Source organism: Haematobia irritans, chromosome 1 (assembly GCF_050003625.1).
Source record: "Haematobia irritans isolate KBUSLIRL chromosome 1, ASM5000362v1, whole genome shotgun sequence".
Lineage (NCBI taxonomy): Eukaryota > Metazoa > Arthropoda > Insecta > Diptera > Muscidae > Haematobia > Haematobia irritans.
Window position 1 is genome coordinate 247,021,588 of NC_134397.1, and position 27,974 is coordinate 247,049,561.

General features: G+C 29.7%; 1 protein-coding gene across 1 annotated transcript in view; it reads right to left on the reverse strand.

Annotated features, from left to right (window-relative positions):
- The window catches only part of jumu (Forkhead box protein N4 jumeau), a 41,208-nt gene that overhangs the window by 7,149 nt on the left and 6,085 nt on the right, over window positions 1-27,974 (reverse strand). Inside the window, exon 2 of the mRNA XM_075288436.1 lies at window positions 2,146-4,320. Coding sequence (XP_075144551.1) covers window positions 2,146-4,320 — 2,175 coding nt within the window. The remainder of the gene's footprint in view (window positions 1-2,145; window positions 4,321-27,974) is intronic.

Consider the following 27,974-nt stretch of genomic DNA (forward strand, 5'->3'; position numbering starts at 1 on the left):
CGATTTAAACAAAATTTTGCAAGCGTAGTTAGAATGTTAATTCTACTCCCTCTGCAAAATTTCACGTAAATCAGAGTAAAACTTTTTGCCTCTGTGGTAATATTAGTCCAAATCGGGCGAACGATATATATGGAAGCTATATTTAAATCTGAACCGATTTCAACTAAATTTGGCACAACGTACTCCTTGTGCAAAATTTGAAGCAAATCAGAACAAAATTCTGGCTTTTAAGGCTATATAAGTCCATATCGGGCGAAATATATATATGGAAGCTATATCTAAATCTGAACCGATTTCAACTAAATTTGGCACAAATAATGATACTATTAAACGCACTCCTTGTGCAAAATTTGAAGCAAATCAGAACAAAATTCTGGCTTTTAAGGCTATATAAGTCCATATCGGGCGAAATATATATATGGAAGCTATATCTAAATCTGAACCGATTTGGCTGATATTTTGTGGCCATATAGGTTAGGTTAGGTTAGGTGGCAGCACGATGTATCAGGCTCACTTAGACTATTCAGTCTATTGTGATACCACATTGGTGAACTTCTCTTGTGGCCATATAAGTGCAAATGGGACGAAAGATATATATGGGAGCTATATCTAAATGTGAACCGATTTGGCTGATATTTTGCATATTTTACGAGAGCCACAAACCATTTGGCTGTACGAATTTTTAAGAAAATACGTCAATTATAACCAGATCGGTGATAAATATATATAGGACAGCTATATCTAAATCTGAACCGATTTTTTTCAAAATCAATAGCGATTGTCTTTGAACCAAAGTAAAACGCTGTGCCAAATTTGAGGACGATCAGACCTAAACTGCGACCTGTACTTTGCACACAAAATACATATACAGACAAACAGACGGACATCGCTAAATCGACTCAGAATTTAATTCTAAGACGATCGGTATACTAAACGATGGGTCTCAGACTTTTCCTTCTTGGCGTTACATACAAATGCACAAACTTAGTATACCCTGTACCACAGTAGTGGTGAAGGGTATAAAAATTAAGACGTCTACTTTTTATTCTCCATTTTGAAAAAAGAACATCGACTTTTGAAAATAATATTTTATGGAGCAAATTTTTTCACATTTTAAAAAGAAATTAAATTTTGGATTTTGAAGTTAAACTGAAAATTAAGCTCTAGAATTTAAAATTTGGAAAATATATATTTTTAAACTTTTCTTTAGAGCCGGGCAAACCTTATTTAAAGGTATATTAAATATTTTTTATATTACTCACCTAGAGTAAGTTTTACCAACAAATACAAAACAAATTAAGACTTCGATATTCTATTCTCCATTTTGAGAAAAGAAATTCGACATTTACAAACAGTATTTTATAGAGAAAATTTTTCAAAACTTTTAAAAAGAAATTAAATTGTTATTTTTAAACATAAACTGAAAATTATGTTTTACAATTTAACATTTGGAAAATATATTTTTTGGAAATTTTTATTGTCGACATTTACAAACAATATTTTATAGAGCAAATTTTTCTAAATTTTAAAAAGAAATTAAATATTTTTGTTATTTTTAAACATAAACTGAAAATTATGTTCTACAATTTAAAATTTGGAAAATATATTTTTATAGAAATTTTTATTTTCGACATTTACAAACAATATTTTATAGAGCAAATTGTTCTAAATTTTAAAAAGAAATTAAATATTTTTGTTATTTTTAAACATAAACTGAAAATTATGTTTTACAATTTAACATTTGGAAAATATATTTTTTGGAAATTTTTATTGTCGACATTTACAAACAATATTTTATAGAGCAAATTTTTTCCAAATTTTAAAATTAAATTAAATATTTTTGTTATTTTTAAACATAAACTGAAAATTATGTTCTACAATTTACCATTTATAAAATATATTTTTTGGAAATTTTTATTTTTGACATTTACAAACAATATTTTATAGAGCAAATTTTTCCAAATTTTAAAAAGAAATTAAATATTTTTGTTATTTTTAAACATAAACTGAAAATTATGTTCTACAATTTAAAAATTGGAAAATATTTTTGTTGTTTATATTTTTTATCCTTTCTTTAGACCCCCATTACAAGCCTTATTAAAGTTGTATTATTTAATTTTATTTTTATTTATTTCCATTACTCACCTCAATATCAAAATCACGATGCATATTTTCGGTCATGGAATTGATGCCTCCTCCATTTAATGTTGTTCCTTTCGAGGACAATGTTATGGGTGAGGATAAAGTTGCACGACGATGATGTTGTATTTTACCCATATGATTGACAACAATGTCACATCCTCCTTCATCCTCATTATCGGACAATTGGACCTCTTCGGTTTTTATCGAAACCGCATTTAGTAACTCATCATCGATATCCTCTTCGACAAGCATATTATCGACCAATGTTTCATCTAATTCTTGTTCTTCCAAATCGGAGGCTTCTTCAATTTCTGATTGACTATCCATTTCGACATCCGAATCACCACTGCTACCATGTTTCATTTCACCTCGTTCCAATGCTTCCAAATGTTCCGGACATACCATAGCATTACGTATGGCCATAGGATCTTTACGTGACCATTTTTGAACTTCTTCATCCATTTTGGTTATACGCTCGGGATTCATGGCCCAGAGGCATCCTTTGCGTTGATTACCATTGGTGGGAGGTTTTTCGATTTTCTCAAAACATTTATTCAATGATAGATTATGCCGCACACTATTCTTCCAGCCACTGGGAGCTGTCTTAAAATAGGGAAAATGTTCACACATAAAACTATAGATTTCCGAAACTGGCAAAGATCCACTGCGGGAATTCTTTAGGGCCATGGCAATGAGGCAAGAATATGAATATGCAGGTTTGGGAAAATCCGATTCAACTGGGGCTAATTTGATTTTCTGTTGTAAAGGTTTGACCGCAATTAAGTTCGGACTTGATGCATTACTGTGCGGTGATGAAGAGCTATTACTACTCGCTGATGACATATTACCATTGCTATTTGAGCTAAAGACGCCAATTCCAGCACTAATTGTATAGCTGGAATTTTGACTGGGTGAACTATTGCCAGTGTTACTTTGATGATTCTGTTGTTGTTGCTGCTGCTGTATATAGGCATTGTGCGCCGATGATGCTATGGATTTTGGTGTAAAACTGGTTGAGGTCTGTACCCCGTTTCGTGACAAAATTTTGGTTACGTGTTGACCATTACTACCGTTTATGGTCGTTATGGTTTGCAGAGGACTAGATGCGCGATCACGTTTCAAAACAATTGCTCCATTGGCAGTGATTGTTGTTGATCCCTGGTTTAGTTTTGTTGTTGTTGTATGTTGTTTCAATTTATTGTAGGTTATGTTATTGGCAAACGTTAGACCACCTATGCCAGGTCCTAGTTTTATTGTGCTCGATGATGATGATGATGACGATGAAGCCGATGATGTGGGCGGTGTGGAACTACTTGTTGTTGTTGTTGTTGTAATTATTTGTTGTTGATTGGCAGGTGAATTACGACCATTGGCATAGGTGGTAATCGTATTTGAGGTAGATGATCCTGTGACAGCTATAGGATTTGTTTTGAACACAATCCCCCCATCATTCATTGATGACGATGCTGCTGCTGCTGATGTAACGGGTACAACTTTACGCAAATCCGAACCTAAATCCTTTTTTATAGCTTCAATGGCAGGATTTTTACGCTGAAGAGCTGAATTTGTGGCCATAGTGGCAGGTGCCGTTGTAGCTGAGGTAACCGCCGATGAAATAGCAACAATCTGTTGCTTGGGAATATGAGAGGTCAACTGCTCATTGCGTATGGAATTGGCACTGATCTTAATGTGGGCCGGTGAAAAGGTTAAATGCGATTTTGTATCATTGACATTCGGTGAGGGGGGTGGTGGTGAACTACTTCTTAAACTATTGGCATTGAGATTGGTTTTTGGCGATAAATGCAATAGTGATGATGATATTAGAGGCATAACCGATATGGGATTAACACATGCCCCCACATCGGCAAGAAAATCACTATTGGCTCCAAACCAAGATGATGATGAATTCGATGAGCCCAAGCCATATGTGCTTGTAGTCGTCGTTGAACTCCAACTGGATATAATATTACCATCTTTATTTGATCCAATGCTATTTGAGCCATTGATAAGGCTTAATGCATCTGTCCCATGGTCAAATGATGATGGTAAATCACCAAGGCAGGTATCATAATCGCTTGCACTTCCAACAACATTTGCCACTTCGCTGCGTATATCAACGTCGAGCATATCTTGCAGGGAATCGGAAATGTAAAAATCCAAGGTGGGACCCGAGGAATCCTGAAAAAAATAAGAAGAAAAAATTTATTAAAAATTATTGTAAATATTTTTTATAAAATAATAGAGTAGAGAATATAGCAAAAGCTTAATGGATAAATTATCTTATTGCCTCGAAATTTTATTAATAAATTAAAAATTTATTAAAAATAAATAATTTCAAATATTTGAAGAAGATAATAGAGGAGAGAATATAGCAAAAGCTTGATGCAGTGCTGCCGCTAGTGAAAAATTGAGTGAAGTAGATTTTGGAAAGAAGTGGAGTAGATTGAATAAAATTGAAGTAGCATACATTTTTGAAAACAAAACAATAGAATTCATTTTATTATACCCTCCCCCATAGGATGGGGGTATATTAACTTTGTCATTCCGTTTGTAACACATCGAAATATTGCTCTAAGACCCCATAAAGTATATATATTCTGGGTCGTGGTGAAATTCTGAGTCGATCTGAACATGTCCGTCCGTCCGTCCGTCTGTTGAAATCACGCTAACTTCCGAACGAAAGAAGCTATCGGCTTGAAACTTGGCACAAGTAGTTGTTAGTGATGTAGGTCGGATGGTATTGCAAATAGGCCATATCGGTCCACTTTTACGTATAGCCCCCATATAAACGGACCTCCAAATTTGGCTTGTGGGGACTCTAAGAGAAGCAAATTTCATCCGATCCAGCTGAAATTTGGTGCATGGTTTCAGCATATGATCTCTAACAACCATGCAAAAATTGGTCCACATCGGTCCATAATTATATATAGCCCCCATATAAACTGATCCCCCGATTTGGCTTGCAGAGCCTCTAAGAGAACCAAGTTTCATCCGATCCGGTACATGGTGTAAGTACCCTGCCAGCATTTCAATGTTCCATTTCATCCTCATCGCTACCACAGACTCGTAAGTGACACTGCAACAATCGCCAACTGTGATAGTATTTTGCCATCACTATTCGCAGGAAAGTATTTTGCCATCACTATTGTTACAAGAGCCATTTTATATTTTGTGAAACACCAAGCGCAACTGGCTTATTATAATATATTTCAATGAAAACGAAAAATAAAGTGCTGAAAACATAGTTATTACGGTTAAAATTGTGAAAAGTAAATTGGTGAACAATTTTTGACTTTCCAAATGGAATAAAGTGATAGTTTTTCAAATATTTTTCCAGACACGCTGCCTCCATTGGGAATAAAAGTACTGGCTGATAGACGCTACAACATTTAACTTACAACTTGTAACTCAACATCAATCTCTTATTAATGCATAAAAATGTGTTAAATGTGATGTGATAGTCGTATAAATGTTATATTTATGAGAATTTATAAATGTTTCATAAAATTAATAAACACCTAAACAATCGTGTTTTACTTGACCACAATGATTCTTTTACAACTATCTTAAAATGCACTTTGTCTGATTGTTTGAACGGGCTCTTATTGGCGTCCTTCTAAATGTATCCAGAAGGGCTCCTAATAATTGCAATCATGCGATACTTTTTTGTAATAACTTGGCGTGGTACAACTTTTCAATAGTGACGGCGCTTTTCCGAGAAGTTTTGGATATCGTATACGACTGTTTTCGACGTAGTGGGGATTCTCAGAAGCGCCCCAAATTCAAAAAATGTTGGCAGGGTATATGGTCTCTAACAACTATGCAAAAATAGGTCCACATCGGTTAATAATTCAATGATTAAAACCGCTATGCTCATCGTAATTAAAGGAATAGGAAAAACAATTAGGTAATATGGGAAAGAATTTTAAAATACTTCGATTGAAGTAGTAGCGGCAGCACTGGCTTGATGGATAAATTATCTTATTGCCTCGATAGAAAATTCGAAATTTTATTTTCTCCAAATTGTTCTATGTTTTTCTTTTTTTCCCCTAACAATCGCATCCAACCTGAATTAACCATTTGGTTCAAATCTTTGCTTTCATGGCGGCATCTACAACGTTTGGGTGTAACATTAAAAACACACATGAGCGCCATCTAGGGACAACTAGATTTAGTAATTACACATGGTGATTTGTCATAATTTGAAGTGCAACAAAACTCTACACACACAAACATACAGTATAAATAATTGCGAGGCCTTGCAAAAGCGATTAGAGGTGAAACACTTATATTTTTTTTAAATAACAATGATATATAAAAATGGAATCGGTTTTACACTCGTTGACATTAGGGAAGTTCCAGTTTTCCCCTCATGGAGTAGTCTTGTGTGGGATTTTTATACCCTGCGCATGCATAAATACAACAATAAAACACTCTTGGTTTTATTTAGTTCACGTTACCGCGAATGCACTGTACAGTAATCCCTCGATTTACGTCGTCTCGGTTTACGTTGTTTCGATTTACGTCGTCTCGGTTTACGTTGTTTCGATTTACGTCGTCAAATTTTTTGTTCCATCAAACTTCGATTTACGTGGTCATTAGATTTACGTCGTCGATTTTTTGCCCACTTTATCAGAAACGCCTTCCATAAGTAAAATAAGTATCAACGATGATGATATCGAAACATTTTTTTCTGAAATTCTTACCGAAATTACTGAATTACCTTTATCTTTCAAGTTTTTTATTATGTACACGCACATACATAAATAAATGGGTGTAGGAGTAAGTATGAGCAATTCTTAATTCGGTTTACGTCATTTCGATTAACGTCGTCAAATTCCGGAACCAATCACGACGTAAATCGAGGGATTACTGTATATGTTTTTCTAATTTCGGCAAAAATGACCAAAATACCACTGCTAAGTCGAAGACTTGGAAAAATAACTTCAATTTTCCTATACCTCTAATACATACATATCCATCGACCGATAAATCTTCAATCATAACAACACTTTTGCGAAGTCGCCTCAGATTTAAATGTTTCCCAAATTTTTTTTTTACTAACATCGTGACGGTGAAGAGTACAATGGTTAGCATGCCCGCCTTGCATACACAATGTCGTGGCTTCAAACCCTGTTTCGACCAAACACCAAAAAGTTTTTCAGCGATTAATTATCCCACCTCAGTAATACTGGTGACATTTCTGAGTGCTTCAAAGCTTCTCTAAGTGGTTTCACTGCAATGTGGAACGCCGTTCGGACTCGGCTATAAAAAGGAGGTCCCTTGTCATTGAGCTTAACATAGAATCGGGCAGCAATCAGTGATAAGGGAGAAGTTCATCACTGTGGGTGGTATCACAATGGACTGAATAGTCTAAGTGAGCCTGAAATATCGGACTGCCTGTATACCTAACCTAACTACAAAGTGTTGCAGGGTATAATATAGTAAGCCCTGACCGACTTTAGACTTTCCTTACTTGTTTTACAAAAAAAAATAGACAAAACAAAAAACATTAATTTTAAATTATTGGAATTGAGATGATTTTGTATCGATATAAAATTATGTTATTGTATTCTCTTCAATTAATAGTTTTAATATATAAAACCTCTGGCAATCGCTTGATTACAAGATATTTCCAAATATATGTCATCAAACGTTCACACGTTTATAATTTGTATGGAAAAAAAAAAACGCCTAATAACAGGCCTTGTCATATGTCGACATTAACCGCTTGAGGCGCATCTGTTCAATTTCAAACTTACCACAGCTGAAAATTCAACAAAGAACTAACATAGTGGAGAGATTCTCTCAAAAACTGTTAAGAGCAACTATATGAACACACCACCACCATACCAAAAACACCCTGCCTCCACACCACTGTTATAATGGTGGTGTATGGTATTGTGTGGTGAGATGGTTGTGTACTCCGAAATGGTGACGAGAAAAGGAATAACGCCGTATAAAACCATGGACACACACACGCACACATGCATACACTCTCATGGAAACTTCAGGGAACATTTGAGTCTTTTTCACACACACACATTGTGAGTGGGTACAGTTGACTACAAAACATTAACCGTTGGTAGATGATTGCCTTTGTACTGTGTTTTTATAGCAAAAAATTATGTTCGTTTGGTTGTCGAGACTGTTGTTGTTGGCTGTGGTGTTGTGTGTGAAGTCGGTCGTTCGCTGTTGATTTTGGTTCTTGTGTTTCAGAGTGCCGGCATGGATGGGATTATATACAGAAGAAGAAGAAGCAGATGAAGGCGACGACTTCCATTTCATCCGCCGACCATCTCCCCTACCATATATTCTATATTATACAGTGCTCCAGCGATACAACAAACAATTTTTTGTGTTGTTGTGAAGGGCACCACCACCACCGCTGGTCGATGGATGATTGCTCATCTGCTTCTGCTGCTGACAATGGTGGTTGATGGTGGTGTTGTTGAGCTCTGTGGAGGTTGACGGGTTGGGGATTATTTGTTAAAGTTCGTTCAGTTATGGCTTTTTAGCAACACTAAAATGTTGAATGTTATGTGCGGAACTCTAAACTCTGTCGTGGTTGATGATGTTTGAGTTTGGAGCAGCAGAGACCACGAGACGATTTTATGATTTCTGTTGTGTCGTTTGTTGAATGGAGAGGAGGGGCAGGGGGATTGAATGTATGGAGCACTGGGAATAGCTATGAACCAAACCACCATTCCTCCCTTCTAATATAGCGCCCAAGAAGAATTTGTGTTCAATAGATATTTTGTTCCCATAATTGTCAAGTATAGGAAACTCGCGCCACAGACCGGCTTCCGTACACCACCTCCTCGTCCCTAAGTAGGAACAAACCACACTCTCCAACATACTATAAGATCCATGGAACACATACATGCATACATGTTCCATTCGATCTCAATAAATGGCGCGAAATAGTTGACTGGACTCTAGCGACAACACGATAATCTTTGATTTTAGATTTTCTGAATGGAGCAGAGCAAACGACTAACATAGAAGTCCATATAAATGCGAAAAATTATTGCACTAATTCGGAAAGACTGTCACAATTCAAAATAACAATTAAAATAAAGAAATTGAATGAGTCTTGGGGAGTCACCCAACTATTATTACATCCGCTAACTACAGTTGGACCCGGTTACAACGAACTCCCTGGAAACGAGATTTTTTGGGTTGATATAACCGTAATATTGTAGGTAAGGTAAGGGATAAAAGCACATATATAAGAAACAAAAGCATGTACGTTAATTAAGGAAACCACCAACTTTCTTAAGCTTAAGTACTAAAAAAATTTACTTGTATAGAAAATTTTGTCAAAATTTCCTTTTTACAGAAAATTTATTTTATTTCTATAGAAAATTTGGTCAACATTATATTTCTATAGAAAATTTTGTAAAAATTTTATTCCGTTTTGTTTTGCTATTGTTGGTTTATTCTTCAATCACCGGCAAAAGCCGACTATCATCATTGCCGTATCTAGACATTTTTAACCAGGGGGGCTATAGCCCCCCTAACTATACTATAGTAACAATATATAATGGAAAATCATATATAGGTTTTCACATTCTAGGGAGGGCTAATTTTTTTCTGGAGGGGGATAAGCCCTCCCCCCAGAGGCCTTACTACGCTTATGACTATCATAAACCTTTTTTGGAAGGTTCAAGTGTGGTTCACTTTGGGTTTAGTGAACTACAAGAATTTATTCTGATAATTAGTTGATAGTTTGCTGCAAGTTTAAGAGGATGCTGACGAGGATTTTGGTAATTCCGAAACGTGCGTACATCCAACCATCTTGCAGTCTATAGGGCTTTGCCCAAATAAATTTGACAAGCATTCTTTTCCTCTGTTGGTTAAGCTACACTTGTAGTTTAGTCAATGCATGGTTTTAAGATTAGCCCCGTTAGTGCTACGTTAGCTAACGAACTCTTAAACCGTACTATGGACATGTCTCTCATCTTTCCTATATATTCCATATGCCAGTTAGGAACTTAAATGCTAAAAAAATGTCAGTTAAAGTTAACCGGAGAGAATATATTTCGATGTTACTTTCTGTTAACTGGGAGTTAGTCTAACGGAGATACATGAAAATTGCCGTAAATCAAAAACAACAATAATAGATTTCTATAGAAAATTTTGTCAAAATTTTATTTCTACAAAAAATTTATTTTATTTCTATAGAAAGTTTTGTCAAAATTTTATTTCTATAGAAAATTTTGTCAAAATTTTATTTCTATAGAAAATTTGTCAAATTTTTATTTCTATAGAAAATTTTATTTCTATAGAAAATTTTGTCAAAATTTTATTTCTATAGAAAATTTTGTCAAAATTTTACTTCTATAGAAAATTTTGCCAAAATTGTATTTCTATAGAAAATTTTGTCAAAATTTTATTTCTATAGAAAATTTTGTCAAAATTTCATTTCTATAGAAAATTTTGTCAAAATTTTATTTCTATAGAAAATTTTGTCAAAATTTTATTTCTATAGAAAATTTTGTCAAAATTATTTCTATAGAAAATTTATTTTATTTCTATAGAAAATTTTGTCAAAATTTTATTTCTATAGAAATTTTGTCAAATTTTTATTTCTATAGAAATTTTGTCAAATTTTTATTTCTATAGAAAATTTTATTTCTATAGAAAATTTTGTCAAAATTTTATTTCTATAGAAAATTTTGTCAAAATTTTACTTCTATAGAAAATTTTGCCAAAATTGTATTTCTATAGAAAATTTTGCCAAAATTTTATTTCTATAGAAAATTTTGTCAAAATTTTATTTCTATAGAAAATTTTGTCAAAATTTTATTTCTATAGAAAATTTTGTCAAAATTTTATTTCTATAGAAAATTTTGTCAAAATTTTATTTCTATAGAAAATTTTGCCAAAATTGTATTTCTATAGAAAATTTTGTCAAAATTTTATTTCTATAGAAAATTTTGTCAAAATTTTATTTCTATAGAAAATCTTGTCAAAATTTTATTTCTATAGAAAATTTTGTCAAAATTGTATTTCTATAGAAAATTTTGTCAAAATTGTATTTCTATAGAAAATTTTGTCAAAATTTTATTTCTATAGAAAATCTTGTCAAAATTTTATTTCTATAGAAAATTTTGTCAAAATTGTATTTCTATAGAAAATTTTGTCAAAATTTTATTTCTATAGAAAATTTTGTCAAAATTTTATTTCTATAGAAAATTTTGTAAAAATTTTATTTCTATAGAAAATTTTGTCAAAATTATATTACTATAGAAAATTCTGTCTAACATCTTATTTACTGGGATTTAATTTCTAATCCATTGTAAATTCTGCTTTCAACTACATTTCAAATAAATAAAAATATCTTTCTTTATTTTTTGCTTTTATCGAACCATCACAAACAAGTGTGGAATTCTACCATCGCCAAATTTCATTGATGTGTCAAATTTTAATCTTTGTATCCTAAAACCAGTTTTCTAAAAATGGCAAAATTGTTGTATCAATACCATTGTGCGTTAATTGGCTCATTAAAAAAAATATTTCCATATGAATAAAATGCAAATACCAAAAAAATATAGGGTGAACAACATTTATAATTTGTTTTGCCGGCATAATGGAGTTAGCAAAACGGTAACATCATTTGATAGGCATATATATATTAAGTATATACAGTAGATAATGCATATGAGAAACTCAGAAAAACACACAACTTTTGTTTCTTATATGCGATTGTTTTTCTTATGGACATTCATCGTTCATAAGAAAAAAAAGTATGGTGTTTTTTATAAATTTCTTATATTCATAATTTTCACGGCATTTTTACTAAACTTTATTATATGCAAATTTTTCTTGTATGAGATTTTCATACCTACTGTATGGTAATAATGGTCACAATTTCAATACCATCCACAATGGTATCGAACAGTGGGACTTAGATTTGTTTGTTTAAAATATATACAATTTTCAACTTTTTGCCCAAGACAAAAAATCGATTTTTTGTAATCAAGCACAAAAAAGCCCTTTCCTGCGAAACAAAAACTTGGATATAAAAACTTGGATATAGGAGTTTTTTGTACTAAAATATCTTATTACAATCGATATGATCTTCATTCCACAAATTCATTTGTGTAATCCCAACAGTCATTCATAGGCTAAAGTAAAATCAATAGTTAGCGGATGTAATAATAGTGGTGGCGCCAATAAACATTTTATGTTCAATTATTATTTTAAGTTGTGACAGACTTTCAGAACTGGAGCGAGCCGTACTTAATGGATTTTTTTTCAGGTTCATATATGCATTTCCTAATCAAATGTCAAATGAGTAAGGATTTTATTAATATATCTATCGTTCCTCATCATTTGAGTTTAAAAATAAAAATGTTGATAAAAACTTTCTATACAAATCAAAATGTTGACAAAAATTTCTATAGATATAAAATTTTGACAAAATTTTCTATAGAAATAAAATGTTGACATTTTCTATATATATATTTTGACAAAATTTGCTATAGAAATAAAAATGTTCACACAATTTTCTATAGAAATAAACATTTTGAGAAAAACTTTGACAAATTTTTTTATAGAAATAAACATTTTGACAAAATTTTATAATGAAATGAAATTTTGACAAGATTTTCTATAGAAATAAAATTTTGACAAAATTTGATAATGAACTAAAATTTTGACAAACTTTTTTGACAAAATTCTTTATGGAAATAAAAAATTTGACAAAATGTTTATATATAAAAATATAGAAATAAAAATGTTGACAAAATTTTATATAGAAATAAATATTTTGCCAAAATTTTATGTAGAAATATAAATTTTAACAACATTTTTTATAGAAATAAAAATGTTGATAAAATTTTCTATACAAACAAAAATGTTGCCAAAAATTTCTATAGAAATAAAATTTTGATAAAATTTTCTATAGAAATAATACCTTGACAAAATTTTCCATGGAAATAAAATTTTACCAAAAATTTCCATAGAACTAAAATTTTAACAAAATTTTAATAAAATTTTAACACAATTTTCCAAAGAAATAAAATTTTAACCCAATTTTCCAAAGAAATAAAATTTTGACAAAATTTTATAATGAAATAAAATTTTGACAAAATTTTCTATAGAAATAAAATTTGGGAAAGTTTTTTATAGAAATAAAATTTTGAAAAAAATTCTATATAGAAATAAAAATTTTGACAAAATTTTCTATAAAAATACAAGTTTGACAAAATTTTCTATAGAAATAAAATATGGGAAAATTTTCTATAGAAACAAAATTTTGATAAAATTTTCCATAGACAAAAATTTTAACAAAATTTTCCATAGAAACAAAAATTTTGACAAAATTTTCTATAGAAATAAAATTTTAACAATATTTTATAATGAAATAAAATTTTAACAACATTTTCTATAGAAATAAAATTTTGATAAAATTTTCCATAGAAACAAAAAATTTGGCAAAATTTTCTATGCAAATAAAAATGTTGACAAAAATATCTATAGAAATAAAAATGTTGACAAAAATTTCTAAAGAAATAAAATTTGGGAAAATTTTCTACAGAAATAAAATTTTGACAAAATTTTCTACAGAAATAAAATTTTGACATTTTCAATAGAAATAAAATTTTTACAAAATTTTCTATAGAAATAAAATTTTGACAAACTTTTCTATAAAAATACAAATTTGACAAAATGTTCTATACAAATAAATATGTTGACAAAAATTTTCTATAGAAATAAAATTTTGACAAAATTTTCTATAGAAATAAAATTTTGACAAAATTTTCTCTATAGAAATACAAGTTTGACAAAATTCTATAGAAATACAAGTTTGACAAAATTTTCTATAGAAATAAAATTTTGATAAAATTTTCCATAGACAAAAATTTTAACAAAATTTTCCATAGAAACAAAAATTTTGACAAAATTTTCTATAGAAATAAAATGTTGTCAAAATTTTCTATAGAAATAAAATTTTGACAAAATTTTCTATAGAAATAAAATTTGGACAATATTTTCTATAGAAATAAAATTTTGACAAAATTTTCTATAGAAATACAAGTTTGACAAAATTTTCTATAGAAATACAAGTTTGACAAAATTTTCTATAGAAATAAAATATGGGAAAATCTTCTATAGAAATAAAATTTTGATAAAATTTTCCATAGACAAAAATTTTAACAAAATTTTCCATAGAAACAAAAATTTTGACAAAATTTTCTATAGAAATAAAATTTTGTCAAAATTTTCTTAGAAATAAAATTTTGTCAAAATTTTCTATAGAAATAAAATTTTGACAAAATTTGGAGCAACTGTAGTTTATGGGACCCTCACCGAATTGCTTAAAATTAAAATATGTTATGTAACTTAGTATGCTGATTCCAACAAGGTAAAATTTTTGTCCAGGACATGCCCGGGTCTTGAGATATAGCCCTCCAAAGGGTCAAGGGGAGAAAGTGACCGGCCTTCGGCCGGGATTTCGGGACTTTCTCCTATGGACAGAGTCTAAAATGGGCAAACGCACACCCAAGGGGGAAAGTGGCCAAGGTAAAATTTTTGTCCAGGACATGCCCGGGTCTTGAGATATAGCCCTCCAAAGGGTCAAGGGGAGAAAGTGACCGGCCTTCGGCCGGGGTTTCGGGACTTTCTCCTATGGACAGAGTCTAAAATGGGCAAACGCACACCCAAGGGGGAAAGTGGCCGGCTTTCGACCGGGGTTTAAGACTTTCTCCAAAGTAGGCTAACGAGAACGCGTAATGGTATACATCAATTGTAATAAAATTAATTTAGTGAATAGAATAAATACTTGCAACAAAAAAAATGTTCAGTAATAATCAATTTTTTCCCCAGCTCAGTAACTTTGCTAAAAGTAGACCTATAAAGTCATGTTTGGCATCAATTGAAAGGCCAGAATGTAGGCTTTCTAACTATGTAAAGTCAAAGACTTTTTGAGATACAACGAAAATATTAAAAATTAGAGTACAAATTTGCTTCTTTTATTAATTTTTTTTTTGCGTATAAAAGTGCATTAAAAAAGCTTTCATACGATACCAATATAAATAGGACAAAAAACAAAGGATATATATCGTTTTTTTTTTTTTGACCCTTTGTAGGGCTATATCTCAAGACCGGGTTGGAATCAGCTCACCGAATGACACAACATATATAAAATTTACGCTTCGGGAGGGGCCCATAAGCTGCAGTTGAGCCCAACATTTTGTGTAGAAATAAAAATGTTGACAAAATTTTCTATAGATATAAAATGTTGACAAAATGTTGACAGAAATAAAATTTTGACAAAATTTTCTGTAGAAATAAAATTTTGACAAAAGTCGACTTTGTCAAACTTAAAAAAAAAATATAAAATATATATCGTCTATATGGCTTCTGCTTACAATCCTTAAAACGTCTATGTATTTCCCATAAAAACATTTCAAATATTTTGCCATGTATCCACCTCTAAAGCAACTAAATGTTAACCATACATAATGTCTCATCTCATTTCTTCAATGGTTTACTGGAAAAAAACAATGTTTTAAGGTCACTTAGCCGATTAGATAGAACAAGCTACTAACTGGGAGATGCTTGTTATAACTGGAAAGGCTGCACACAAAAAGGCCTTGTACCAAAAACAAAAAATAAAGGAAACAAGTTTTCTTTATTTGGCGGGAAATTGTTGTACCGAAAGGGAAACTACTAAAATTGTGTGTCTTTAGGCGAACACCAGAGAACATAACAACATTCCAGGCTACTATATGGTGTACATAGAACCCTTGGATGTTAAAACTCTGTCAATGGAATGGTTTGTGTTTACTGCTAAAAGTATTTAATAATAAAAAAAAAAGACCAATATTTGCCAGATTTTGGACTAAATCTTCAATTTCTTATTTTACATCACCAAATGCAACATTACGGGGCTGTACAAAAGTTCTTTTTCAAATTTCAAAGAAATTCGTTTTAATGCCATAGAACCATAAGACAATTGCTCAAAAGGAAGGATGGCTATTTAAAGGAGGGCCAATGGAATTTCTATTATTTTATGTCTATAGAAAAACACAAAATGAAATGAGCATGAATTTATCAGGTAGAAAAATTAAACGAAAATTGTTAAGGCTTAGAATAAACAAAAGAAATATATGTCAGCCAACCTTTAATCTTCTCTTGATATCTTTAAGGAAATTTTTATGTATAAACGCGCACACACACAGGCATTTACAACGTAACATAATGCAGCATATAAAAACAACAACCAGGTGAAAAGAAAACAGCTGTCAAAATTACAACATAAGAAAAATTAAGGACACTCTGTCGGAGAGAAACAGATAGTCTCATATATCCTTGCTTATGATGATTGTTCAACAGGCAGCCGCTGTAAGGCAACAGAAAATGTCCTTAAAAAAAAACAAAGTGGTGGTGGCCATCTACAACAACAAAATGTTGCTGTACGCTTTTTTTCTTACATGTCCCATCACTGCATGAATTTACTTTACTTATAAACTCCTTTTTTTTGTTTCACATAGGTAGAAGGCCAAGAATTTTGCGGAAAAAATAAAAAACAAATGGAAATGAAATTATGTTGATGGTGGTGGTGTTGTTGCAAGGGAAATGCATCCGCTCAATGTAGGATTACGACAATGATGTTTACTTGGGTGAGAAAATCATTTAGCGGCCACATCTGCTCCCTTTCTAATTGTCCTGGAAATAATTATTCTAATCTTTTTCATTACCCCTCACCAAATCATTAAATGAGGAAATGCATATTCGGAAATTAGTTTAATAATGGAATAAGTGATGAGATTGCAGCACAAATAAGCTGTATAAAATATATTTCCTTAAGGGTCTATGGATTTTGTTGGTATAAGAGGTACTTTTTTTAAGAAACAATCTATTGATAAGAGGTCCCCTTCAAGTAACCCCCAGCCAGCATTGCCGAAATCTCGGCGAGAATTATGGTGAATGTTTGGATTGAGCTTTGATATATAAAAACTCAGTTTTGTCCTTATTTCAATAGAAACTTACCGAAAAAGGCTAAAATGGTTATAGTAAAATAGTACACTTATATAAAAATAAATCTGCTAAAAACAGCAGTCGTTGTCTGCTGTTATATTTTTTGTATTTCAGAGTCTAACGAACAACAAATTATAAATTTTTTAGGTTATAAATTTTTTCCCAAAGCATATTTCAGAACCAAAAGTAGTTTTTGGTATATTTTTGCACTGTAATTATAAAATGTTTTAGAAAATAAAATTTTGAAAAAAAAACAAAATTTGAAATTAAATTTTGAAAAAATTTTCTATAGAAATAAAATTTTGACAAAAATTTCTATAGAAATAAAATTTTGACAAAATTTTCTATAGCAATAAAATTTTGATAAAATTTTCTATTGAAATAAAATTTTAACAAAATTGTCTAATAAAATAATATTTTGAAAAAATTTTCTATAAAAAAAAAATTGACAACATTTTCAATAGAAATAAAATTTTGACAACATGTTGTATTGAAATAAAATTTTAACAACATTTTCTATTAAAATATTTTGAAAAAAATTTCTATAGAAAAAAAATTGACAAAATTTTCAATAGAAATAAAATTTTGACAATATTTTCTATAGAAAAACTTTCTAAGAAAATTTTCTATTGAAATAAAATTTTAACAAAATTTTCTATTAAAATAATACTTTGAAAAAATTTTCTATAGAAAAAAAATTGACAAAAATTTCAATAGAAATAAAATTTTGACAATATTTTCTATAGAAAAACTTTTTAAGAAAAATTTTTATAGAAATAACATTTTGACAAAATTTTCTATAGAAATACAATTTTCACAAAATTTTCTATAGAAATAAATTTTTGATAAAATTTTCTATTGAAATAAAATTTTAACAAAATTTTCTATTAAAATAATATTTTGAAAAAATTTTCTATAGAAAAAAAATTGAAAAAATTTTTCAATAGAAATAAAATTTTGACAATATTTTCTATAGAAAAACTTTTTAAGAAAATTTTTTATAGAAATAACATTTTGACAAAATTTTCTATAGAATACAATTTTCACAAATTTTTCTATAGAAATACAATTTTCACAAAATTTTCTATAGAAATACAATTTTCACAAAATTTTCTATAGAAATAAATTTTTGACAAAATTTTCCATTGAAATAAAATTTTAACAAAATTTTCTATTGAAATACAAAAAAGTTTCTATAGAAAAAAAAATTTGACAAAATTTTCAATAGAAATAATAGACAATATTTTCTACAGACAAACTTTTTAAGAACATTTTTTATGGAAATAACATTTTGACATTTTCTATAGAAATAAACTTTTGACAAAATTTTCTATAGAAATTACATTTTAACAAAATTTTCTATAGAAAAAAAAATGCTATAGAAAAAAAATTGACAAAATTTTCAATAGAAATAAAATTTTGACAATATTTTCTATAGAAAAACTTTCTAAGAAAATTTTCTATAGAAAAACAATTTGAAAAAGTGAAAAAATGTTGACAAAATTTTCTATAGAAATAAAATGTTGACAAAATTTTCAATAGAAATAAAATATTTAAAAAATTTTCAATAGAAATAAAATTTTGACAAAATTTTCTATTGAGATAACATTTTAACAAAATGTTCTATTAAAATAATATTTTGAAAAAAATTTCTATAGAAAAAAATTGACAAAATTTTCTATATGTTAGACATAACATTTTGACAAAATTTTTTATAGAAATAACATTTTGACAATATTTTCTATAGAAATGAACTTTTGACAAAAATTTCTATAGAAATACAATTTTCACAAATTTTCTTTAGAAATAAAATTTTGACAAAAATTTTTATTGAAATAAAATTTTAACAAAATTTTCTATTGAAATAAAATTTTGGTAAACTTTTCTTTAGAAAAAAAATTGACAAAATTTTCAATAGAAATAAAATTTTGACAATATTTTTTATAGAAAAAAAATTGACAAAGTTTTCTATAGACATAACATTTTGACAAAAATTTTTATAGAAATAACATTTTGACAATATTTTCTATAGAAATACAATTTTCACAAAATTTTCTTAAGAAATAAATTTTTGACAAAATGTTTTATTGAAATGAAATTTTAACCCTTATATTATGTTGGGGTCATTGAATGGCATACATCATATTTTTCATCAGAGCATTTCTTACTATTGGAATATAATAAAAGGTTCTTACTACTCAGCAAGAATTCGGTACATATCAACAATTCATGCACTGACTAGTAAGAAATTTTATTTATTTACGAACAATAAGAAATGGGCTGATGAAAAATACGATGTGGGTCATCAAATGACCCCAACATAATATAAGGGTTAACAATATTTTCTATTGAAATAAAATTTTAACAATATTTTCTATAGAAATACTTTTTAAGAAAATTTTCTATAGAAAAACAATTTGAAAAAATTTTCTATAGAAATAAAATTTTGACAAAATTTTCTATAGAAAAACATTTTGAACAAATTTTCTATAGAAATAAAATTTTAACAAAATTTTCTATAAAAATACAATTTTCACAAAATTTTCTTTACAAATAAAATTTTGCCAAAATTTTCTATGGAAATAAAATTTTAACAAAATTTTCTATTGAAATAAAATTTTGCCAAAATTTTCTACAGAAATAAAATTTTAACAAAACTTCTATATATATTTTTGAGTTGGGGATTTGGTTGGGTATGGGAACCACCGTGGTGTGCAATGGTTAGCATGCCCACCTCAGTAATGCTTGTGACATTTCTGAGGGTTTCAAAGTGGTTTCACTGCAATGTGGAACGCCGTTCGGACTCGGCTATAAAAGGGAGGTCCCGTGTCATTGAGCTTAACATGGAATCGGGCAGCACTCAGTGATAAGAGAGAAGTTTACCAATGTGGTATCACAATGGACTGAATAGTTTAAGTGAGCCTGATACATCGGGATGTCACCTAATCTAACCTAACCTTGGTTGGGTATTTCCATAAATTTTGGGATTTTTACGCAATTGGTTCAGTGGAACAAATGAGGTTTATAAAAATGGTTTATATAATGTTCTCTTTTTTCTAAATTATCAAAAAACGAAAAAGAAAGTTTTACTTCTCTTTATTCCACAGTATACAAAAGGGTTCAAGTGAAGCATATGAACTAGAAACGGACAAAGGATTTTATTTTGGGATCTCAAGGACTAATGTATTATTTTACTCAGTTTGGGTAGTAATTTTTTTTCCAAAATCGTGAAATCATTTCATTGAGAAATTGGGTCTAAATGTTGTCCACCTCATCAGTGTTCATCATTGATTTGGACAATATATCCCATAAATATAGAAATGTCGAAGATTTTACTATTTTATTACTTGAGAATTTAGAAGTAAATTTTCATTAATAAAGAACGAAGTCACATTTTCATTCTCGAGTATTTGGAATACTATCATCGGTGCTCCTGGTGCTGTGTTTCGAAATTTTGATTTTTTTACAATTATATATTTTTTTGTTTATTTTTTAATTTCATCTAATTTTATAATATTTTTGATATATTATCGATTTTCTACAACAAACCTTATTTCTTTATTTTATTTTTCAAGAGCCAGAAAAATGCTGGCATCACTACATGTGAAAGCGATGGCCGCTCTCCTATGGTTTTCACTGATGCTGAAGCACGACTTAGTATTTTAGAAACTGCTTAGGTCCAAAAGTAGCTAAACATTTTGATGCAATGCACAAGCGCGATGAAAGCAAGGATGGCTAAACAATCATGTTCCGCAGGGCTTCATTTTGAACTATTTTAAAGAGTAACATAAGGAGCAAAAATTAACCAACATGGGTGCACTGAAGAGTAGTAAAATGAAAACGAGGAATCGTTTTTGAAATTTACATTACTTTTTAACAACATTATCACTTATTTTTATTTATTTTTTAAGCAATTTAAAGCCTTTAAAAGGCCAAAATATTATTTATTAGTGTGACAAGAGACACTCATTTAACCCAATAAAAAATATTTTCACAAAAAAAGGGTAATTTAAAGGATCAACCACCCTGTTAATTTCTTTATTAGATTCGGTTCTAATAATAATAACTAAAGAAATATTTTGTAGCAAAAATTTTGATTGCATATTAGGACATAATCTTGTAATTTCGCTATTACTTTGGAATAGTACCCAAAGCCAATAATTTCCACAAAAGGGGGAACTTGAACAAATCCATTCATCCATTTGTTTTCAGTGTATTTTTTCCACATTATCTATATCAGCAACAATATCAACATTTTCCATTTTTAATTGGTACTGAAATTACCACAATTCTTAAGATGCAATAAGCAGAAGAAAAGCGGAAGTTTGGTACGTCTCAATTTACTTTAATGAAATTAACCCGTAATTCACCTACCACAAACATACGAACTAATGTAAAAAAACTGCCCTCTCCTCTTCATTTGTGGATTATGTTGTTTTGCGTTTGAAGAACTTATTTGATAATAATCATTCGATGTTGTCTGGCTTCCTATTCATCATCATCATTCATAGATTTTTTGCTATGGCATTGCATGTTGTAATGTTAAATCCATTCATCGAAGTGTTTTATTTTTAATTTTCCTGTTTTTCGAAATTTAAATTATGTACCAATCCCCAATAGAATATTATCCTATTTATCCCCACCGCAACATCCGCATCTCATACGCCCCCGCGCTCTCAGTCAGTCACTATCACACAGCGCAATGAACTTTTACAATTATAACACAGAAAAGAGACTTTATGCCTTCCCTTCATTCTTCAAAGAACTACCTGCTCGTCTGCCTGCCTGGTTGCTTGCCTCCCTTACATCTCATCTATCAAATTTCATCCCAGACGGCGGGCAAAAAATTAATGTGGTACCATTTAACAAAAGGGTGGTAATGGTGATTGTATGTAAAAGTGTATGCTATAGTGTACATGACCAAGGGCTGGCCTCGGTAAAGGGCTATATGTTGCCGGGAAAATTTACAATAGAGGAAGGCGGCTGCCATCATCCTTTTTTTCCCAACCACCCAATATTATAAAACAGAACTTGTAATAGAGAAATTTCAATGTCAGACAAATAAATCTCTCCACATGCTCTAAGGGAAGGAGCATAGTTCGTGTGGATTGCGCATGAACGAATTAAATTTGTTGCCGCCATATTGCCACATGGTTAAAATGCCTGTAAGTGTTAAAAATTCAAAATGCGCGGGATTTTGAAAGTATTATTATGAAATAGGATTTGCTTTTAATTATGTGTTAAACTTTTTGCAATAGCAAATGATTTAAAGTGTAAGACATTTACACAAAAAAAAATGTTTAGTGAATGTTTATCACATTAAAATTAAGCTCTCATAAGTGGACACCTCCCAATTTTGAGAGGCTTGACAGTATTAAGTTAATAGAATAGATTAAACAGAGAAAAACTTAATATCCATTAATTCAATAAACTTTTAAATTAAATTAAACAAATTTTAGACAGAATTTTCTATAGATATAAACTTTTGACAAAATTTTCTATAGAAATAAAATTATTGACAAAATTTTCTTTAGAAATAAAATTTTGACACAATTTTCTATAGAAATAAAATTTTGACAAAATTGTCAATAGAAATAAAATTTTGACAAAATTTTCTATAAAAATACAATTTTCACAAAATTTTCTACAGATATAAAAAAATTTTCTATAGAAATAAAATTTTGACAAAATTTTCTATAAAAATACAATTTTCACAAAATTTTCTACAGATATAAAAAAATTTTCTATAGAAATAAAATTTTGACAAAACTTTCTATAGAAATAAAATTTTGCCAAATTTTCTATAGAACTAAAATTTTGACAAAAATTTTCTATAGAAATAAAATTTTGACAAAATTTTCTATAGAAATAAAATTTTCACAAAATTTTCTATAGAAATAAAATTTTCACAAAATTTTGTATAGAAATAAAATTTTGACAAACTTTTCTATAGAAATAAAATTTTGACAAAAATTTCTATAGAAATAAAATTTTGACAAAATTATCTATAGAAATAAAATTTTGACAAAATTTTCTTTAGAAATAAAATTTTGACAAAATTTTCTATAGAAATAAAATTTTGACAAAATTTTCTATAGAAATAAAATTTTTACAAAATTTTCTATAGAAATAAAACTTTGACAAAATTTCCTATAAAATAAAATTTTTGACAAAATTTTCTATAGAAATAAAATTTTCTATAGAAATAAAATGTTGATAAAATTTTCTATGGAATTAAAATTTTGACAAAATTTTCTATAGAATTAAAATTTTTAAAAAATTTTCCGTAGAAATAAAATGTTGAAAAAATTTTCTTTAGAAATAAAATTTTGACAAATTTTCTATAGAAATACAATTTTGACAAAATTATTTAAAGAAATAAAATTTCAACAAATTTTTCTACAGAAAGAAAATGTTGACAAAATTTTCTATAGAAATAAAATGTTGAAAAATTTTTCTTTAGAAATAAAATTTTGACAAAATTTTCTATAGAAATAAAATTTTGACAAAATTTTCTATAGAAATAAAATTTTGACAAAATTTTCTATAGAAATAAAATTTTGACAAAATTTTCTATAGAAATAAAATTTTGACAAAATTTTCTATAGAAATAAAATTTTGACAAAATTTTCTATAGAAATAAAATTTTCTATAGAAATAAAATGTTAATAAAAAATTTCTATAGAAATAAAATTTTGACATAATTTTCTAAAGCAATAAAATTATGACAAAATTTCCTATAGAAATAAAATTTCGACCAAATTTTCTATAGAAATAAAATGTTGACAAAATTTTCTATAGAAATAAAATTTTGACAAAATTTTCTATAGAAATACAGTTTTGACAAAATTTTCTATAGAAATAAAATTTTGACAAAATTTTCTATAGAAATAAAATTTTGACAAAATATTCTATAGAAATAAAATTTTGACAAAATTTTCTATAGAAATAAAATTTTGACAAAATTTTCTATAGAAATAAAATTTTGACAAAATTTTCTATAGAAATAAAATTTTGACAAAATTTTCTATAGAAATAAAATTTGGAAGAAATTTTCTATAGAAATAAAAATTTGACAAAATTTTCTATAGAAATAAAATTTTGACAAAATTTTCTATAAAAAATAAATTTGCAAAATAAGATATTTTGTTTGGTAGATTTTTGGTAAAATTTTATTCAAACTTTGGTAGAGTGGTGGTAATCGTGGTTAAAGCTCGAACTCAATGAATGTATTTGCTATCAGATTTTTTTAAATAATTTGTTCAAGATTGAATTAACTCTTTTTAGGACAAAATTAAAATGTTGTTTTTAAACACTTATGTATTCAATTGTATACCTTTTATTTTCCTAACTCAATCAATAGATATGGACATTAAAACAAACATTTGTCTTTGTATAATTCCTCTACTATATAGACAAGTGATTCAGAGATTATACAATATTTACAAAAAAATAAAACAAATACAGACCAACCAGCAAATTGTCAATAGTTTCCGATTTATATCATTTCCTCCCTATTTTAAAAAAATACAAAATTTACTGGGCAAAGTGAAAAAGGTTTGAAAATATATTTCGAAAAAAAAAAATCAACATCATTAACTGAAATGGTCACAGAAAAGGTAGGTTGGTTTCAGGCTATATTCGGAGCTTGTCACATTTACTACCCTTTGCTCTAGATTTAATATGAAATAGCACCAACATCTAGGCACAATATACTATACACAGCAAAGTTAAAAATACTTAAAAAATAATTCAGTCACACACTTATCAGAGATCTAACAACAAATTATGTTGTTTTACTAAAGCATTGGTTTCACAAAACTTCTCAAAAAATAATGTAGCTCATGTATGTGTTTTAATTGTTTTGTTTTATAATCTTTCGTCTATAGTATTCTGCGGTATGATATGTTTTCCCTTAGATTTGTAACATATTTCAATAGCAAAGTGGATATTTGAAATATTGGAAAATAATGGGACAGAATTACAAATCGGAAGACCTAGTGCCAAATCAGTGCAGCGGATGCTTAAAAACATGACTTGCGCCCTATGATAAGCCCCTCTAAAATTCATTCCTTCTGAGCCAATTTTGCACCACTTGCGGATCCAAAAAGAAAATTTTTATTGTTTTTAGGATTAGAGAACTTTCTTTGCATTGAGGTAGGCCTTGTTCATGCAAGAGATATGCGCTTGAGTAATATTTTACTTGCGCTCGTAATTCACTAAGAAAATTGCATTGCTCACACATTCTCATTCTCTCGAATGAAAATCACGTAGGACAAAAGAAATCACGCTCACGACAAAATGGCAGTTTAAGTCAGCCAAGAGTTAATTGAAGTTATATTTCAAATTCTCCAAAAACTTATTCACGCACTTTCCAGGGATTGAGTTGCAACTTTATGTGAAACTCACTGGAGCCACCATTGCACCACTGTCGCTCCCTTAGAGGAGATGGAAAAAAGCTTGTTGGTGTTCGGTTGATACTGGGATTGAACCCATGAGGAGCCTTTGATTGCAAGGCGGGTATGCTAACCACTGCACCACGATTGCTCACTAGATATGCTCATGGATAAGTGGCTTTCTTTTTATATCCGATTTCGACCAGGGTGTCAAACTATGAGCGATACCACTTAGAAAATCTTTGTGGGTATTACTGACAGGGGATAAGTTTGAGATTGTATCCAAGATCTTTCCATTTTAGGTTAGTTTAAGGCTCACTTAGATTATTCAGTCCATTATAGGTTAAGTGGCAGCCCGTTATTTCAGGCTCACTTAGACTAATCACAGTCCATTGTGATATCAAATTGGTAAACTTCTCTCTTATCACTGAGTGCTGCCCAATTCTATGATTAGCTCAATAATAAGGTCCCAATTTACGCATAGTGACTTCTTGTCAACTTTCAAATTAATCAGAAATTTTGAGGAAACCAAAATAGATATTCCCCAAAAATCTATGATTATCCGCAACACTCTGGAAAGCGCTAAAAAAATTCGGCCAGGCCCAAAAAAAATGTCACTGACTTATTATTTACTTGTTGTTATTATTTTAAAGATGATTATAATCAAAATTCAGAGACAATATGTAATAATTCATGGTCGACCGGCAAAAAACAAGAATACTCCTATGTACGTCTGTCGTATTTTTTGTTGTAAATACAAATGTTAACTTTGTCTGTCCGTCTTACTTGGTGCTTGTTGTGCTTTATTGTTCAAATATATTTGATGTCTCGTTAAGAAGAGGCAAATCCAAAAAAAAAACAACCGACACCAAAAAATACAAAGAATGAAGAATGAAAAATAAAAGAAAAAATAAACAACATAGGAAGTAGACTTCACTAGTAGTAGAATGGGTGGTGGAGTTGTAGTAAAACAGAAAAAAACGAGGCATGTGAAACACACTAATAACGTGGTTTTGTTTTGATACATTTTTGTTTGTTAATTTTTTTAGGTTGCTTTTCAGCGAGGAGGAATGGGGCAAAATACCATAGAAAATAAGCAAAACACAAACACACAAAGTTTAAACTCCATATTGAAAAGGGCCAGGTAAATGTGGGCCATATCACAATGTCAATTTGGAGGCAATATTAAAGTGAATTGTAACTGGGGGAATTGTAATCAGAGTCCAATTCTATGCTCATGGAAATTCCTATTTGGTCTATTATTTCACATTTAATAAAAGTCAATTCAATATTTTGTTTTGATTATGGAAAACTGGTTCACTGAGTTGTGATATGCTTACCAACGCAAAGTATGTAAATATCTCCTCCATCAAATTTTTCTATAATAGGTAAATTGGGTGACCCTCCCCCCCGAATAGTCAATGTCAGGGGGTGATTGTTTTTAATGGAGATAAAATGATTATTAGTTTAAATTTCATCCCAGATCTCAATCCCAGTTTCGACCAAACTCCAAAAAGTTTTTCTGAGTAGTGCTGGTGACATATCTGAGTGTATATATAACTTCTCTAATGGGTCCTCCAGACTATACGTTTTTCCGGACGTAATGTCTGTGTTTGTAAAGAATCTTGCAATGTGTCCAATCGATACGGATTGTCGACGATGACTAAATAATCGGTAAATGTATTATCGATCCCATAAACATGCCGCAGTATCGATTATGCCTTCGGACTTAACTTATAATGTGGCCAATATATGGGATATGTTCGACATGACCACTGTCGTCCGGATAAACTTATAGTCTACACGGCACATAAAAAGTGGTTTGACCACAATGTGTGTGAAACGCCGTTCGGACTCGGCTATAAAAAAGGTCTCTTGTCGTTGAGTTAATCGTAGAATCGGGCAGCACTCAGTGATAAAAAAGACGCTCACCACTGTGGTATCACAATAAACTGAATAGTCAAAGTTCGCCTCAAGTACTACCAAAAATGGTAGATTGTATACTGTTTGGTAGAATTCTTGATGTTTTGGAAGATTTTGCGTCTCCACCTAAGAGGTACTTTAACATTTTGAGAAAATTTTCCATAGAAATAAAATTTTGAGAAAATTTTCTATAGAAATAAACTTGTAACAAAGTTTTCTACAGGGTTAGCATGCCCGCCTTGCATATACAAGGTCGTGGGTTCGATTCCTGCTTCGACCGAACACCAAAAAGTTTTTCAGCGGTGGTTTATCCCACCTCAGTAATGCTGGTGACATTTCTGAGGGGTTCAAAGCTTCTCTAAGTGGTTTCAGTGCAATTTGGAACGCCTTTCGGACTCGGCTATAAAAAGGAGGTCCCTTGTCATTGAGCTTAACATGAAATCGGGCAGCATTCAGTGATAAGAGAGAAGTTCACCAATGTGGTATCACAATGGAATGAATATTCTGGCTGCCACCTAA